At 50.7% G+C, this 15902-nt stretch overlaps 7 protein-coding genes across 7 annotated transcripts; 3 read left to right on the top strand and 4 right to left on the bottom strand.

The window, feature by feature from the left end:
- Positions 1-345: 345 nt before the first annotated feature.
- FAL1 (RNA helicase) lies at positions 346-1970 on the bottom strand (the record flags this gene model as incomplete). The annotated part of the gene is made up of 9 exons (XM_036774444.1): positions 346-381; positions 433-455; positions 510-549; positions 615-684; positions 735-818; positions 872-987; positions 1040-1737; positions 1792-1888; positions 1944-1970. The coding sequence occupies 9 exons, from the start codon at positions 1968-1970 to the stop codon at positions 346-348; spliced, it is 1191 nt and encodes a 396-aa protein (XP_036632946.1).
- A 104-nt stretch (positions 1971-2074) lies between these two features.
- PC9H_004862 (uncharacterized protein) lies at positions 2075-3931 on the top strand (the record flags this gene model as incomplete). The annotated part of the gene is made up of 7 exons (XM_036774443.1): positions 2075-2468; positions 2525-2726; positions 2776-2975; positions 3031-3526; positions 3578-3602; positions 3652-3742; positions 3798-3931. 7 exons carry the CDS (start codon positions 2075-2077, stop codon positions 3929-3931), a joined length of 1542 nt encoding a protein of 513 aa, XP_036632945.1.
- Positions 3932-3982: 51 nt separating this feature from the next.
- Positions 3983-8324, bottom strand: INP52_2 (inositol polyphosphate 5-phosphatase; the record flags this gene model as incomplete). Its single annotated transcript, XM_036774442.1, has 22 exons — positions 3983-4230; positions 4281-4325; positions 4380-4535; positions 4603-4683; positions 4730-4868; positions 4922-5030; positions 5081-5271; positions 5323-5403; positions 5456-5540; positions 5596-5676; positions 5723-5732; positions 5783-5825; positions 5885-5951; positions 5999-6075; positions 6130-6221; positions 6274-6488; positions 6538-6654; positions 6709-7003; positions 7055-7121; positions 7171-7350; positions 7406-7878; positions 7934-8324. 22 exons carry the CDS (start codon positions 8322-8324, stop codon positions 3983-3985), a joined length of 3243 nt encoding a protein of 1080 aa, XP_036632944.1.
- A 70-nt stretch (positions 8325-8394) lies between these two features.
- On the bottom strand, positions 8395-9494 carry INP52_1 (inositol polyphosphate 5-phosphatase; the record flags this gene model as incomplete). Its single annotated transcript, XM_036774441.1, has 6 exons — positions 8395-8406; positions 8460-8770; positions 8820-9189; positions 9242-9321; positions 9374-9420; positions 9472-9494. 6 exons carry the CDS (start codon positions 9492-9494, stop codon positions 8395-8397), a joined length of 843 nt encoding a protein of 280 aa, XP_036632943.1.
- Positions 9495-9662: 168 nt separating this feature from the next.
- Positions 9663-10492, top strand: DID2 (Vacuolar-sorting protein SNF7; the record flags this gene model as incomplete). The annotated part of the gene is made up of 5 exons (XM_036774440.1): positions 9663-9678; positions 9728-9747; positions 9804-9881; positions 9941-10156; positions 10211-10492. 5 exons carry the CDS (start codon positions 9663-9665, stop codon positions 10490-10492), a joined length of 612 nt encoding a protein of 203 aa, XP_036632942.1.
- Positions 10493-11102: 610 nt separating this feature from the next.
- On the bottom strand, positions 11103-14059 carry PC9H_004858 (uncharacterized protein; the record flags this gene model as incomplete). Its single annotated transcript, XM_036774439.1, has 4 exons — positions 11103-12685; positions 12738-13428; positions 13492-13781; positions 13855-14059. The coding sequence occupies 4 exons, from the start codon at positions 14057-14059 to the stop codon at positions 11103-11105; spliced, it is 2769 nt and encodes a 922-aa protein (XP_036632941.1).
- A 341-nt stretch (positions 14060-14400) lies between these two features.
- On the top strand, positions 14401-15834 carry PC9H_004857 (uncharacterized protein; the record flags this gene model as incomplete). The annotated part of the gene is made up of 5 exons (XM_036774438.1): positions 14401-14703; positions 14758-14895; positions 14953-15330; positions 15381-15733; positions 15789-15834. 5 exons carry the CDS (start codon positions 14401-14403, stop codon positions 15832-15834), a joined length of 1218 nt encoding a protein of 405 aa, XP_036632940.1.
- Positions 15835-15902: the final 68 nt, after the last annotated feature.

Here is a 15902-nt window from a genome sequence, read left to right as displayed (position 1 = left end):
TTCCTCGGAGGCACGATACTCTCACTTTGATGTCCTAAGGTCAGGTTTGTGTCCGTGAAATACTGCCGGCATGCGCACGGGGACATTATTCGGCGGACCATCGTGGTGCGTAGCATCGGTTCTTGTAGCCACAGTGGACCGAGTACAATATTAGAGCGGGCCTTTTAATATGCATGTAACTACGATACACGGGGGCCATACAGTCCATCCTTCGAGTGTCAGCCCCTGATCAGGGATTCCTGTGACCATAGCCGTTTGGAGAGTGGTACGAAACAAATGGACACAACGAGCAGTCAGGAAGCGAGTGAGTACTGGGAAATAAATGGAAGTCATGAAGCCAGGGTACTAAATCAACTCGGCGGCATTGACGGGCATTTCATCCTGAAATCCAGGGTCAGTACAGCGAAGAAACATGCGCCGCGGAGTACTCACAATTTGAGTGCTATAAAATTGTTCTGCATGGAAGTTAGTGCATCAAGAAATTGGCAGGTGGAAGGCATAAAGCGTACCGATATCTCGGAGGATTCTGACATCTTCTACCGTCACAAACTGGGCACGGTGGTGATAAGTTGATGAGTCCGTTGAAGTCAATCAATTACTATGTTAGCACGTACGTTAATGGCAACACCCTTGCGACCGAAGCGACCAGAACGACCGATTCGGTGGATGTAATTCTCACGATTGCTGGAAATGTAACGTAAGCAGTGTCCTTCCTGAAACCTAACGGAACTCACGCAGGGAGATCGTAGTTGATCACGAGAGAGACTTGCTGAACATCGATGCCTCTTGCCCAGACATCGGTCGTGATAAGAACCCGGCTAAGGCCCCGCATCAGGATCTCGGCTTCAGTCGATGTCAGAAGACAACTTACGACGTGCCTCCACGGAACTCAGCCATTATAGCGTCTCTTTCCTTCTGCACCATTTCACCGTGCATTGATGAAACCGTGAAGTTGGAGGCGCGCATCTTCTCTGTCAGCCAGTCAACCTAAAGATAAACGGTAAGGCTCTGATCACCCGGCATGTGACTTTGGGGTTACCTTCCGACGCGTATTACAAAAAATGACAGCTTGGGTGATGGTCAAAGTATCGTAAAGGTCACAAAGCGTGTCGAACTTCCAATCCTCCTTTTCAACAGCCACGAAGAACTGCTTGATCCCCTCCAGCGTCAACTCGTCACGCTTTACGAGAATACGGACCGGATCCGTCATGAATTTCGTGGTCATCTCCAGAACGTCATACGGCAGTGTTGCGCTGAGAAGAACGACTTGGGTTGCAGGGGGAAGATAACGGTAGACATCGTAGATTTGGTCCTTGAAACCCTTGTTCAGGAGCTCGTCGGCTTCGTCGAGAACGAGCATTTTGATGTTGCGTGTTCGGAGGCTTCTTCGCCGTATCATATCAAAGACACGTCCGGGGGTTCCAGATACAACATGTTGTCCATATTCGAGTTTGCGAATATCCTCCCCAATCGAAGTTCCCCCAATGCAGGCATGGCACTGGACGTTCATGTAATCGCCCAATGCCAGAACAACGGATTGGATTTGGGTCGCGAGTTCTCGGGTCGGGGAGAGTACAAGAGCTTGGGTCTCTCTAACGTTTACATCGATTGACTGGAGGATGGATATCGAGAATGTGGCTGTTTTACCAGTTCCCGATTGCGCCTGAGCAATAACATCCCGGCCTTGTGTAATGGGGAGAATTGCTCGCTGCTGGATGGCAGACGGCTTCTCGAAGTCTATTCAGAGCTGTCAGTAAGGTCAACACGTATTCCGCGGTTCATTTTGCGCACTGTAAGCGTATATCCCTCGCAGCAAATCCGGCTTCAGTGAAAAGTCGTCGAAGGTTGAGACCACAGAGATGGCCTCTGACGACTCGAATACGAGTTTCTGACCAGCAAATAGTCAGAATCATGGGCAGAGAGAAGATGAATGGCCCACCCACCTCGTCTCCTGGATTTATACCAGACATTTTCGTTGAAGTTGAGAGTACGGGCGTGAGTGTCGGAGTTGGAAACACAGCGTCGGGGTAGGCGCCTTGGCCTCCTCAAGCTTCCCCCTAGCACGCGCTCCGCCATGGATTCAGTTATTGAAGTTCAACGGCAAACTCACGAGGAAGTCGAACGTCTCGAGCGCGCATTGTACACCCTGTTGTCAAGGAACCCAACGACTCACGAAGTCAAGCTTCAAAACGAACATAAAGCTTCCCAGGTCCTCGACCGAATTTCATCGCGGGTCGCAGCGTTGAATGGCCTGTATAGCGATGAAACTGCCCGGAAAGAAGACATAGACAACCTCACAGCGAAATCTCAGCAGAATGACCTATCGGAATTCTACTCCCGGTTGGTGAAAATCCAGGAGCACTACAACAAGTACCCTGACGCAGTGGTAGACGGTCTCGAACTCGAACTCGACGCCTTCTTATACGAGCCGGACCCAGAGGCTGACGAGGACCTTGAAGGGGAAGATCGTGAGTCGCGTTTACCTTACTCTCGAGACTTCGACTTAATGACGTTGTACTGGTAGCTATCTCGTTGATGTTTTCCGGAGAAGAGGCATACGGAAAGTATCTTGATTTGTACGCTAATCACTCGGCGTATAATAACCTCAAAAACTTGGGGAAACGTCCTGGGTATCTGCAATACCTCGACCTTCTCATGAACGCCCAGTTTGGGCCAGTACACCGAGAGCTGAGCCAAGAAACCAGGGCCACAAAGGACTACGAGACGTATGTAGACTCTTCTCATCCAATTTCTATCATTGACGACTCTATCCAGTTACATACGCACACTTCACTCATATCTCTCCTCATTCTCAAAGCGAACCCAACCACTTGTCGATGTGGACTCCCAAGAGAAGACTGCAGGCGCTGAGTTCGACGTGAAGTGGGAAGCTGGAGAAATAGAGGGTTGGGGGGAGAGCAAGGCGAAAGCTCCTGCGAATGGTAGTGAAGCACCTGGGATATGGTGTGCACCTTGTATGTATCTATTTAGTATCGAAATGTCAATCACCCACTCATTTTGAACTCCAAGGCCAAAAGAATTACTCAAAACAAACTGTCTACGACGCTCACTTGACCTCCAAAAAGCATGTAAAAGCAACAGCAAAGATGGCTAGTTCAGGGGAACCCTCATCGAATCCGAATGGCAACGGCAGCGACCATCCATCTCATGGACCATCTACGAGATCCAGGTTCCGCGATGCTGCGTATCACACACATATGGCCACATTCCTCCTCGCGTCTCTTGTCGGCTTTTTGAATGACACAAAATCAAATGTCGAACGAAGGTTCTCCCTGACTGCTCGTGAGCGAGAGCAGGAACTTCTGGAGCAAGCCAAACCTCCGCCAGCACCGCCAGCTGCCGCCGATGGGGCACCCGAGGAAGAGGAGGAAGAAAGAATCTACAATCCTCTGAAATTGCCATTGGGATGGGACGGCAAGCCTATACCATACTGGCTGTATAAATTGCACGGTCTCGGTGTGGAGTACCGTTGTGAAATTTGTTCAGACCATGTTTATATGGGCCGGTGAGTCTATGTACCAACACTGTTAGCAAACACAAACTTATTTCCCTCAAGCAAAAACTTCGATCGTCACTTCCAGGTTCGTTGTATCCCGTACGTTATGCCCTTAGTCTGACCCCGAGTGTTAGGAGTCGCGGCACGCCTTTGGGATGCGCGCTCTGGGTCTTCCCAATACAAAACATTTCCACGAAATAACTCGTATCGAAGATGCACTTGCTCGTACGTACCTATACTTCCCCCTTCGCCGGTGTGTTATTGACCAGTGCGTTCCTAGTTGCCGAGAAATTGAAGCAGGAAGGCAAACACGAAATTTTCGAGCAAGAAACCATGGAGGAGCTTGAGGATGACGAGGGCAACGTATACAATCGCAAGACTTACGAAGATCTCAAGAAACAAGGTCTAATCTAATGCGATAGCGAGCTGATGATCCATTTATTACATGTCTACGTTGTTATTAATTTATGATGGCGTTTGGCTGTCAGTTGTATTCTTGCTCCTCGGAGGCGGGGGCGGAGGTTTTCGAGGCACCGGCTTCGTAGGTGCTAGAGGTGTCTGTAGATTGAGGGCATGTTCAAACAGCTCTTCGTCAGATGAGGAGACGGATTCAGACGCAGGCGAGTCGGGCACGTCGAAGGGATCTGTGAGATTCTGGGGTCCTGAATGTGCCTTCATGATCTCGGCTAAAGGTATAACACCACTCGGGTGGTCTGTTGTATGGTTAGACAACATGTCAAGTATGAAACAAGCGGTAACATACCAGGTCCATCCCACCACGCTGAATCGTCTGAGCTAGGAGGAGGGACTTATTGCGATCATTAAAAAAAAGTTTCATGGCGGAGAACCAGCGGGCACTCACGTTCTGAGTAATTGACCGGCAATGATAACTTCGCAAGTTTCTCATCAAGCCTTTCACCAGGCTCCGTCGAGGTGACACTTTCAAGCAACAAACGAGAGAGGGCAGCCTTCTTGTAGGCATCAATGACGCGTACATCAGCGCGGAAAAGGGCGTATACTATATCAGCCACCTAGTCATAAGACACTGCGTAGACCATAGACCAAAGGGCATACGAAGGACGTACCCGGCTTGTGGTCGGATCCCTTTAGCTCCGAGCACGAATAGACGGAGAGATCGAGGCTTTTGCCACGGTACAGAACCCGATCTGCGCCAGAATGAATAGAAGAACAGAGTGCTAGCAGAACTAGTACCTGTCCAGGCCGGGATTCTGGCCTTTTCGCTTGTGTCGTACGTACTAGTACCGAGGTCATACCGGTAAGTAGGACGGAATAGCAACGGTCCTTCTTCGTAGCCAGCAAATGCGGCTTTAGAATCTATAGCTTGCCGCAACTACGGGCAAATGTAACGGAGGTTTGGTCTGAAGACAGGCGGGGTATTCTTACCTGATCCGCTGCTACTAACGCATCGAACTCTTGGGCCTGTGCTAGCCCTCTGACCACCTCATTGTCGAGGTCGATCCGATAATTAGTATCCGCAAGCCATATAACATTGCTTAGGCGGGATTAAATATAGCTTATTAGAGTAGGGATGGTGGGGCTTACTCGTGACTGTTGATCGTTTTTCCTTTCTGAAAGTGGAGGCCGTTCGCAATTGTACGGTAATCCGCGTTCCGTTCCTCGACATTCAGGTGACCGGCAGCAAGATGCGCGGTGAGGAAGCAGAAGCTAGTGTCGTGGTACTCAAGCCGCACGCCAACGGCACCCTTATTACCCGACATACCACGGAGGCCCGTCTGGCTACGCGGTTAGAGTGGTACCTGAAGCAGTATATGAAAAGGACACACCTTCCGAGTCGCAGCTTCGACATGACGCATTACACCCGTCAATTCTGACTTCACCAAGACAAGTAACGCCGTTCCTACAAGCTATCGTAAACGTGAGTAAGGTAAGTGAGCGCCTCGGTGAGAAAATAAGTACCTGTTCGCTCCGGAGAAGTACATAATTCGATGTCTTGTTGGGATATTGGTCCAATGTTTCCAAAATCTTAGTTTCCCAAACACGCCTAAATTCCACGATGCCGATAAGTTCCAGTCTCACCGAGCGAGATGTTCATTTACCGTTTCTCTGGGTCAGCCTGTACGATCTGCTGCGCTGTCAGTGGGACGATCTCTTGGAAGCCCAGGACAAATATATCTGGGCTGTGAAACGTAAGGTTTTAATCCGTTAATAACCTCAATTACGCACTCGTCAAGACCTATTCTGAGTGAACATATGCTCGGATGAATGAAATAGGCAAATACGAACCGTCTCGCGGAAATAGCCAAGGTACAAGAGATTCAGAAGGAGCCTGAGGGTAATTCAGTGTCACACGAGGAGCTTGGAGAGTCGTATGATTCGTCGACCTACTCTGCCGTTCACATTCCATGTTCCTACAAAAATCGTACATCTCTTGTTCGTAGAGTATTCGTATGCTCTAGAACTACATTAAGGGCGGGGAGGGGAGGGCACTAAAGAACTTACCTTTGTTCTAATGCAGTTCGCACGGAGTCATGGATGGGGTCAAAGATTATGACAGGCTTTTGGTTGCTCATATTCCCCTTCAATCTATGGTATCAGGAAGCGACCAGTTGTAGCTGTCTCGTTGAGCTTACCAAAAACATATCGATGGCAACTTGCTTCCCTTTATCCTGGAAGTTGTTGATATATGCTCTTGACACGCTCTTCGTTGCATCAGACAACACACCTGTAAATTTTCTCTCAAATGAATTGCCCTTTGACAGAGTGAATCCACGAACCAGCTAGTGTTCGTTTACCGCTTCGCGTGAAACTCGTGTTGAGAGCGCCTGTTCCTGCATATATCTTGGACAGGGCATCTCCATTTTCCGCCCATAGCTCTCGGTGGTAACCCCATAAGGTGTTGGACTGGATCCATTCCAATCGAACCAAGTGAAGATACTGCTCTATGGTTGTTCGTGAGAGAATGTCTTGAACAAAGTTGGTGCGGTCAAGGCTAGGCCATGGAGTTTAATTGTATGAAATGAATTAGGCGAGGGATTTACCAGTCCAGACAATTCGTTCGAAAGACGCCCTTTTGATCAGTGATAATGTCGTCCGACGTAGCGTCACACATGGTGAAGCCAAACCTATCGATATGGTCCACCACGTTTTCTATCCGACTACGTAAAACATTAAAGGAATCCTGCACCAGAGAAGACCAAAAAATCATGTACCTGATCTCTCGGACAACGCCGTCATGACCCACCAGTCGTACAGCATTATGGAAATCGAAAGGTGTGATATCGAGGTCGTCTCCTAAGGATCCACGAGCAACTTTCAGATGTTGCGTGTACGCCGTAGTTAACGTAACTTCGTTCTCTTTCGTGCCAAGGAGATTGATGACATGAACGGCGCCATATTCTTCGATGAGCTGCCTGAAATGACGTTCAAAGGCAGGCTGTGACCCCTGAGGCCTGGTAATCTGGATCCGTTGTCCGAACGTCTGGAAGCCTTGTTGCTCCCAAAATACTATCGTGGTGTTATGGCGCATATATGTCTGCTAGAGGTTGTTCCACATACGTGGGACACTTCCTCGTACTTGCACATAGCTTACGCAGTGCTGGTCTGTACTGAAGATGATTTCTGTCTAGGAGTTGATCTAGTCAAATGAACCCAATTCGTGTGATATCGCTGACCTCTACGAAGTTTGCACAGTTGCCGTCGTCGTCGACACCGCGGGTGTTAAAGCGCGTTCCAGCACGTTTCCAACCAAGTCGCGAAATCAATGACAGCGTAGTAATGGCAGGAGTACCATTAGTGGGGGGCGCAGGGAGCGCCATGGTGAAGATGCCAGCGTAGCCCTGGATGGCTAGTATCTACAGAAAGTGAGCAGGAATAGCTTGTTTTATTAGCATGGCGGTAGGTACGTACAATGAATTGACATCGGTCAAAATCTTCTCGGTCATGCGGGTCCATTCTTTCTCGGAAATCTAGAAGGCTGCGTACGATATATTCGTTCCAAACAAAGCGTTCATCAAAGACAGCAATATCCACAGCCATGCTTGGGTCTCTTGCCAACCGCCGGGATAAACGAGAAGAAAGGTCCCAACTTGAGTCGACAGCATAATAGAACGAGCCAGAGGACAGAATCTTCGTAAGAGGTACACAAGGGTGCTCCAGGACCTGGTTTTGTGGATTTGACTGAGTGTAGTTATCCCGCATCATCGCATCAATAGCATCGGGAGTGGGGAGTGCATCGGACGCCGCAGTGAAGTCGTCCCAGACAGAGGAAGTCAAACTGTAGAAAGAGACCTCATGAATCCTGGCCACGACTTCCGGTTTGTTCTTTGATGGCCTCGCATTTCCGACTTCTGTCGCGGAGGTGACCACAGCGAGGAATATGTCTGTGACAGAAGCTAGGTCAACCAAGGAGATCGCGCCACCATGGGATGGATGTACCGTTCTCTATTGCAATCAAGCCAAGGCACCCTTTCACGACCCTGTTCGTCAACTTCACAAGAGACGATATATCAATCTCCCTCTTGGGCAGAAATTCAACAATTGCCTGTGTCGGATTTGCCTCATTGCATCGGAACACGAGACCTCTATGCGGCCGACCGACTTTCTCGTCCTGCGGGCTTGTGAGGAGATACAGGGAACGAGGATTGCTGCCCAAGTAGAGGTACATTTTGGCCTCGACAGCTGGGTTCGACACCGTTCCACCTGGTGCGCGAAATTGTACTTGGACGTAGAGTGTAAAGTGCAGAAACGCCCATGCTTGGACGCGTCGCAATGATGTACTGTATTTGGGCGTGTTGTCAACTATGCTGCGCGTGCAGTCGTCGAACATTAATTCCGATGGTTCAATTATAATGAATAATATACTAATAGTGCGAAGTACATGGTTACATGGCCTTCATCTAGTTGATAGGCTAGTACTAAGGGATGAACTCGGCTTCAGTCCAAGTCCAACCGGATCACCGACCTGTTTTCGCATGATAGGAGACCGACGAGGGGGTGTGCCCAGCTGGAAGCTGGAGCTTGGAGTGAGAAGAGCGTTGCCATCGGTGCTCGCGGGGATAGAGGGTGAAGACGGGTTGAATCTAGAAGTATTGAAGGAAGGAGAGCTTGGGATCGCGGGCGAGGCCCTTGGGGAATGAGGCGCAATCAGTCCCTCGCTTTTACTGCGTTTCTTCACCAGAGCATGGGGGATGGCATCATATACGATTGAACGGAAGAGAGACACGCGTGAGGGGGCGGGTTGTTGACTTGACAGTGATGCAGTTGCAGGGTCGGCTGTAAGACGAATGAGTGAAATGACACACCGAAAAACACTTGGACATACCAGAAGACACGGGCAACGCGTTGTCGTTGGCACTGAGGCTCAGGAAGAGGAAAAGAGGGGCAAGCCAAACACACAGCGCGAAGAATGTTGCGATTTCTCCAAAGCCGTACGAGTATTGACCTCCTGTTTCCCGGTAAGTCCTCGCGTGCTTGTTGTAGTTTGCCAGGCGAGAGAAGTGGAAAAACCAGAGGAAGTGGTCGGCTATAACCAAAACGCAGGACGATACGAATGAGATCGATGTAAGTGAGATCACGGGCCAAGTAGAAGAAAAGTTTTGAAGGTAGACGACGTGACAGGCCACCGAGAACGCGACGTGCGTTAGAGGTAGCGAGTCAGCCAGGTACAGCAGAACGTGAAGCCCAATTACTGCCTACAAATGTTAGTCCATCAGTAAACCTTCAGTGGTTGTTGCAAGCACATACATAGATTCCCCGCTCGCCAACGAGTTTTGCAATCCGAGAGTGCTCCTCTATCAGCTCTGATAAATAGAGAAGTCCGCTAGCTGTGAAAGCGTCACTTCTCCCGGATCCAGAGTATGCTTGATTGGCACCCACCCAACGAAAGAGTAATAAAAGCGAAGGCTGAGAAGAAGGCCACGTAACTTGAAGTCTCTCAGCGCGTATTCGTGAAGGAGTGAAGACAACGGGCTCACCTCATGTAGTACAACAACGCCATTCTGGATGGAGAGATCGGCGAGTTCAACGACCAGCGACCAGTGCTGGGGTATAAGAGATGTGCTACTGGTGGTAAGAGGTATATAAAACGAATAGACTCCAATACTCCCACGGCCTACAGCAATCTCCATTATAACTGCGACCGCGACCACTCTTGTAGACAACCACCATGAGCAACCTAGAAAGTCAGTACTCCTTCGACCTCCTGGCACGGAGCCTGCTGATCTTAATTAGAAACGCTATTTCAGCTCAAGGTCTCTACTACATTCATGTCCAAAGCGAGCTGCGCATCATTGAACTCCGTTGTTAGTTTACCGCGAAGACTCTCAATCGACAAGCTAAGAAGGCCCAGAAGGACGAGAACTCAGAGAAGAGTCGCCTGAAGAAGGTACGCTTTCTGTATGTTGTACATATTTCAACCTTCCTCAACGCAGAGGGTGGTCACAGGCGCTACAGCAAGGGAACAACGATGGCGCACGAATCTACGCTGCGAATGCCATAAGGAAGAAGTCAGAGGCCCTCAATCTCCTCAGGCTATCAAGTCGCATCGATGCGGTTGCCAGCCGCGTCGAGACTGCAGTAACGATGCGACAAGTCACTGGCAACATGACGTCGGTTGTGCGGGGGATGGATAAGGCCATGGAAAGCATGAACCTCGAACGAGTGCGTTGATGTCTCTTCGGCGCCCTGACCTAGTCGCTCACCGGATCTCTGCAGATTTCAGTCGTCATGGACAAATTCGAATCACAATTCGCGGATATGGACGTTCAAACATCGTACATGGAGGACGCTATGTCTGCGACCACCGCAGTCTCTACACCACAGGATCAGATAGATCAGCTCCTACGCCAGACCGCTGAAGAGGCCAATATCGAGCTGCAGCACGATCTCCAGGCCAGAGACTTGGAGGCTGTTCCTGATCTAGCTGTGAAGGACAAGATCGGCCAGGAGGATGACAAGTTGGCGGAACGTCTGCGAGCATTGCGGCCTGCGACGTAAGATACTCCATATTGAGTGCCTGCTCTGTATTTCGGTCTTGTTACTTTTATCTCACTTGGAACGATGTCTTCAAATAACGGATAAACTATAGCCTGAACCTTTCAACGTTAAACAGTGCATTCAACATAGCAAAACCATTACAAAAGCATCAACAACATTAACATGATAGCATAAATGGCATGGTGGCATGACAATTCGTAGAAGGAAGAACATAAACGACATGGATGAATCGTCGAAGTCATGGGTGAAGGTGTGCCAACTATCAGAGAGTAAGATATACAGAAACGTAAAGGCGGAATATTAACATATCATGAAGCCCAAGAACGAATAGTAATAATAAGCAATAAGCAGAAGTCTAAGATGAACCCGAAAAAGTGGCCAGCAGCGAATGAAGGATGATGAACGGATGCGAGATGATGGTAGATAGATACGAGGAATAAATAGGTACGCAGGATAGCAAGGGATGGGTAGGGGTGGGAGAACCATGGTAGCCAACTTCTGAATGACAGCTAGGCATTCTGGAGGATGATTTTGACGAAACTGTCCAAGAGGCGTTTCTTTCCAGAGGAATCCAAATGCGGGGACCTTGCGAGCAGGCGTTCGACATGAGTCACGATCCCCTTTGAGCCGTCAAAGGGAATTTCGTGGGCATCGAAACGGTGGACATCTTGTAGGTGTCAGTATTTGACACTTCTTCACAGTAATATGTGCACTTACATTTCCTGAACTCGGCATACCCCTCCTCGTCGAGAACGTTGCGGAAAATTTCTGCAATGTCACGGCCAATTTTAGCCAAGTCCGCGTCGAGTTGGTGATGTTGTCTATCCTCTCGCGCATGTCCTCTGGTATTCTCCGCGCGTCGAGATACCGAAAGGGACCGCCCAAAGGGGAGCAGTGCCTCCTCTCGTACTTTATTCGGCGCCCACGAGAGTCCCAGATTAAGATCCAACGAACGGCCTTTGGTGCCCGACCGATAGCCTGCGCCCGCTTTGCTTGATGGATTCGGTGGGGGCGGTATGGGGACCGGGACAGCAGGTTTATCTCTTCCTGCTGTGCGCGAAGCAAACTTCGTACGAGATCGACCTTCTGGAGGTTCCTCTGCTTTGCCTCTCGAAAGCAGCCGTTGATCTTGCTGCCTGGCGAACCCCTCTGCAGATGATGGACTAGGGTTAGTGCTCCCAGTCGACATAGGCGGTGACGGAACGGGGGGTTCGAAAGGAAACGGGCCGTGACCTCCACCAAATAGCTTTGATACGCCACCAATGACTTTCCGCCCACTCGAGCGGCCGAAGCTGGAAGTCAGACCTGTAGCCCCTGATGCAGACGTATGTGTTGAGGAACCAGTATGGTCTGGTTCAATCGGTGTCGTCCGTCTATACCCAGCCGCGTCGTAGTCGTGTGGTCTTAATATGGGTGGCATGTCCGCGGAGCCTTTCCTCGAAGTCCTCCCTATGCCGTTGCCCGTGATGCTCTCTCTGCTTTGGTTGACTCCACTCCCGCCTGTCCGACTCGTAAGAGCACTGCCCCCACTCGTACTCCCGCCACTGACACTCCTCGCCATCGTACTTGCCTTTCCTGATGCAACCCCACTCCACCCCGGCCTTTCGAAGTCGAAACTCCCATGTTTTGTACCGCGGCTCGTGAGCCTTGTCTTGGGAGGACCAAAACCTCTGGCATGATTTTGATTCGAATTAGTATTTGATGAATCGGGGCGCCGCTTATCTCTCTCTTTCCCATTGCCGTGAGCCCTCCGTCGATCTGAACTTGGAGCCTCTGTGACTATCCCATTCACCACCCTCCCCTCTTCGTCCACCATCGCCATTGGCTGCCAGCCTTCCGACTCAATTGGCTCCAATCTCCTTGCAGGTATTCGTGATGGAGATGTCCCTGATTTCACAGGAGTGGCAGGTGTTGTTGTGATACGAGGGATTCCTGCCTCTGAACCATATCCCTGTGTTAGCGGCGTTTGATGCGCAGAGGCTTTGCCCTTCGGGTTCAACAGGGAGGAAGGGTCCGACGGGAGTCCTCTTGATGTAGCAGTGTCCAGGCTACCCCCCAAGCCGCTGCGCCGGTGTGTTTTCGACTTGGATGACAATGGTCCCGAGACAACGGGAGGTGATATTGAGAGGGAGACACTGGAACCAATATCTTGGTTTTTTACCGCTTGAGCATTCGAGCGAGACGAGCTTCGACCTACATCCGTTGATCAATGCAATTCTTCATGTATGAACGATGGGATAGCTACCTGAGAATAGCCTAACAAGCCGTGAACCCGAATTACTGCGCTTGGGTACGGAATCTTCGCTCGCGTTTCGGGAGTGGGAGTTGGAGGTCGTAGCCCATGATTGCGAGTGTGACGATGTAGTCGACTGGGAGGGTTTGTATTCCATGCGTTGACTGTGTGTCGTTGCTGTCGAGGGGCGGGGAGGGGAGGGAGGGAGGTCGTTTGGCTGATAGCCGCGCCCTGATGGACCTGGGCTGCTAGCCCGCGAATCCACTATCGGTTTTCTGCCACGGAGGGGTAGACCAAAGAAATGATGAAGCTTCTGTCGCGCTGCCGAAGGTTTAGGTGATGGTGGTCGCGAGGTCGCGGGATTCTCTCTGCGGCCATTAGTATTGTGATCAAATATCCTAGATTTGGGTTTCGTTTGAGTAGGTGTTCGCGGCGTAATAGTCGTGTTCGTGGCGGTAGTCGTTGATGACAGGGGACGTGATGGTATTCGAGACGTAGGTTTCGCGCCCGCCCGTGCAGTCTTCGCTGAACTTGGGGTGCTCATCACAGATGATGTGGGTCGTTGTGCCTCGCTGAAGCTCAAGCTTCTTGGATGCTGGGGAAGAGGTTCGTCGGGAATCGGAGGGGTGGGGGAGCGTGCGCCGCCGCGTGACCGCGATCCTGAACGTGAACGTGAACGCGATGGATGAAGGAAGTTGTAGAGCTGCGAGAGGTTGAAATGCGCCATTCCGTCACGTGTGGCGGTCAGAGGGACTGGGGGACATACCCTGCTCTCTGGCTTTCGCTTTCGAGACGACTTTTCTGAGCTCGGGTCGGGCGTGAACATGTCCTCTGGCCGCTGCACGACAATCTGGTGTTCGAGCGACTTGGCGACGAGGTCATCGGCATAATCCGTCTGCAACGCTACTCCCACAGAACCGCGTGATTGCTGGCGTGCAGTTGAGGAGGCCGACTGATGAATCAAGCCTATGCTGTCAGGTATATTGGCAACGAACTCACCTGAATAAATGGGTTGCGACCTCGAGGGCGACTCGTAGGGCGGATTAAAGTCGAGAACTAAGTATAAAAGCCTACACGTGTTAGGCACGGTCCTTATATTCTTGCCAGCGTACACGAGATCAGAACTCACGTCCTTGGGCAGTTTTCTCAGTGCTATTCTCAAACTTGCTGTAGTCCCAGGGAAATCCGGCAAAAATGCGGATCCATCTGACTCGGATGCCATCAATTCGGAGTTTGACGACGACGAAGTCGGGGGCACGGACGACTGGCTCGACGAGGAGTTGCTTGGATTCCTGAACATTGAGCGTTGTGGACGTCGTGCATGGGCTGAGCATGAGCGTGAGGAAACAAGATGGACGAGCTCCGGTGTCGCTGCTCGCTTGCTTGAAACCTGGCAACGTAACATCCGCCCCTGTCTGGCTTCATTCATACAAAGTTCAGAACCACTCTTCTTTGCTCAAAATTTGACAGCTGACTGACATCCTCATGATGCATTTGAGAATCTGTGCTATCAACAAACCTCGAAATAGACAAGCTGCATAATGGAAGAGAAAGTGAGACGCCCTAGGTCCGGCTGATTATCGTTGTCGCCCCTATTGGCTCCTATATATGGGCATGTGACCGGCTGCGGTAACCTTCCGCTGCCCTTCTCCGTGTTCTTGAACTCCCATCCAGTATGGCTGGCGAAGAGGCATCGTCGACACCGTCGACCAGCAAACCCGAGGCTGCTGAGGTACCGCAGCCCTCTACGTCTAGCGAACAGCCTACACAGACCACGCAACCTCCACCAGCGGAGGTAGTTCCCCCTCAGACTTCGCAGTTCGGTCCAGTAACTGAGGATAGGTCCGAATTGCTTTCTCGCGCCCGTGGATTCTTGACTTCGCCGCAAACATATGCTCAAGACTTGCATGCGAAGCGCCGCTTCCTCACCGAAAAGGGCCTGAGGGATACCGAAATCGATACCTTGCTTCGGGAGTTGGTATGTTGGTCACATTGTACTCGGACACAATCCGGTGTAACATGCGCGTTATAGCCACAGCAGGCGCCCATCGTTCCGCCGCGCACATACCCTCCTGTGCCGCCCTCTGCGCTTCCCAACCTCATCATCGGTCTGTTGAGGGTCTTCTCATGGGTCCTCGGGGGTTCGGCCGCTCTCATATTCCTCTATCATGTGCGTAATGCTCATTTTTAGGTCGATCAGAATGCAATGCTGAACTGTCACCCATAGCGATTTCTTCTTCCACGGATAGCCCGTACCTCCATAGCCCGGCAATCCCTCAAAACGCACCACCTATCATTGATTCGGAAACTAACAACAGATCTCGCGGTGTTGAAAGAAGCACAGTCAGAGTCATATTCCATCTTGCCACGCCCCGAACCATTCAAAGAACCAGAAGAGTTCTCTACGTGCACTTCGATTGACGCAATTCTGGCGATTAACTCTTTGCCAGACAAAATACCGCCCATTACGCTGCTAAGATGTGCTATCGCCGATTTCTCCATCTCCAAACTACACCGTGAGGAAAACCCAAACACGGAAGAGTTGTTCCAAGTGATGGAGGCCAAGTTCCCCTCGCTGACTACACCAGAGGGATCTGCGGTCGAAGTGAGTAAAATGCTTAATCTGGACTTGAATGGTATCTAATTATATAGTAGAATAATCTATGGGAAACCCTGACCACCTGCCCTCTGTTCGAGGGAAAGCCAGAAGGAAACTCCTCCAACGACGTGCCCAGGCAGACGCACTGGACGTATAATTCACCAGAAATACCGGCTCCCACTCCGCTCAAGGATTCGCTCCAGGCTCTGTCTGCTGCCATGCCAAAGCTCCCCAAGGCGCCCTTGCCTTCGAGTGCAGTGCAGAACACGCTGCAGACGCTCAGCAACTTGACTGGGTACATCAGCACACAGGTTTATCTGCCATATCGTCCGCCTGGTCATAGTTTGGGACCTGCTGAAGATGAGATGCGAAGAGAAATTCGGGCATTGAAGGGGCTGGTTCTAAATCGGTGAGCTTCAGTCACTTCCATTGCCTGTCGATAAACTCACCCTTCTGCTCGACAGACGGTCTTTCATGCCTTCACTACCGCGGACGAATACGTACTCATAATGTGTAGCTTAGATTAGATTGTAATTCCGTTATCTGCTTCGATCAGAGTCACGACGTCATGCACACCG

The sequence above is a fragment of the Pleurotus ostreatus genome (genome assembly GCF_014466165.1).
Source record: "Pleurotus ostreatus strain PC9 chromosome Unknown scaffold_3, whole genome shotgun sequence".
NCBI lineage: Eukaryota > Fungi > Basidiomycota > Agaricomycetes > Agaricales > Pleurotaceae > Pleurotus > Pleurotus ostreatus.
Note: the sequence above shows the minus strand (reverse complement) of the source record. Positions and strands in the feature narration are given on the sequence as shown.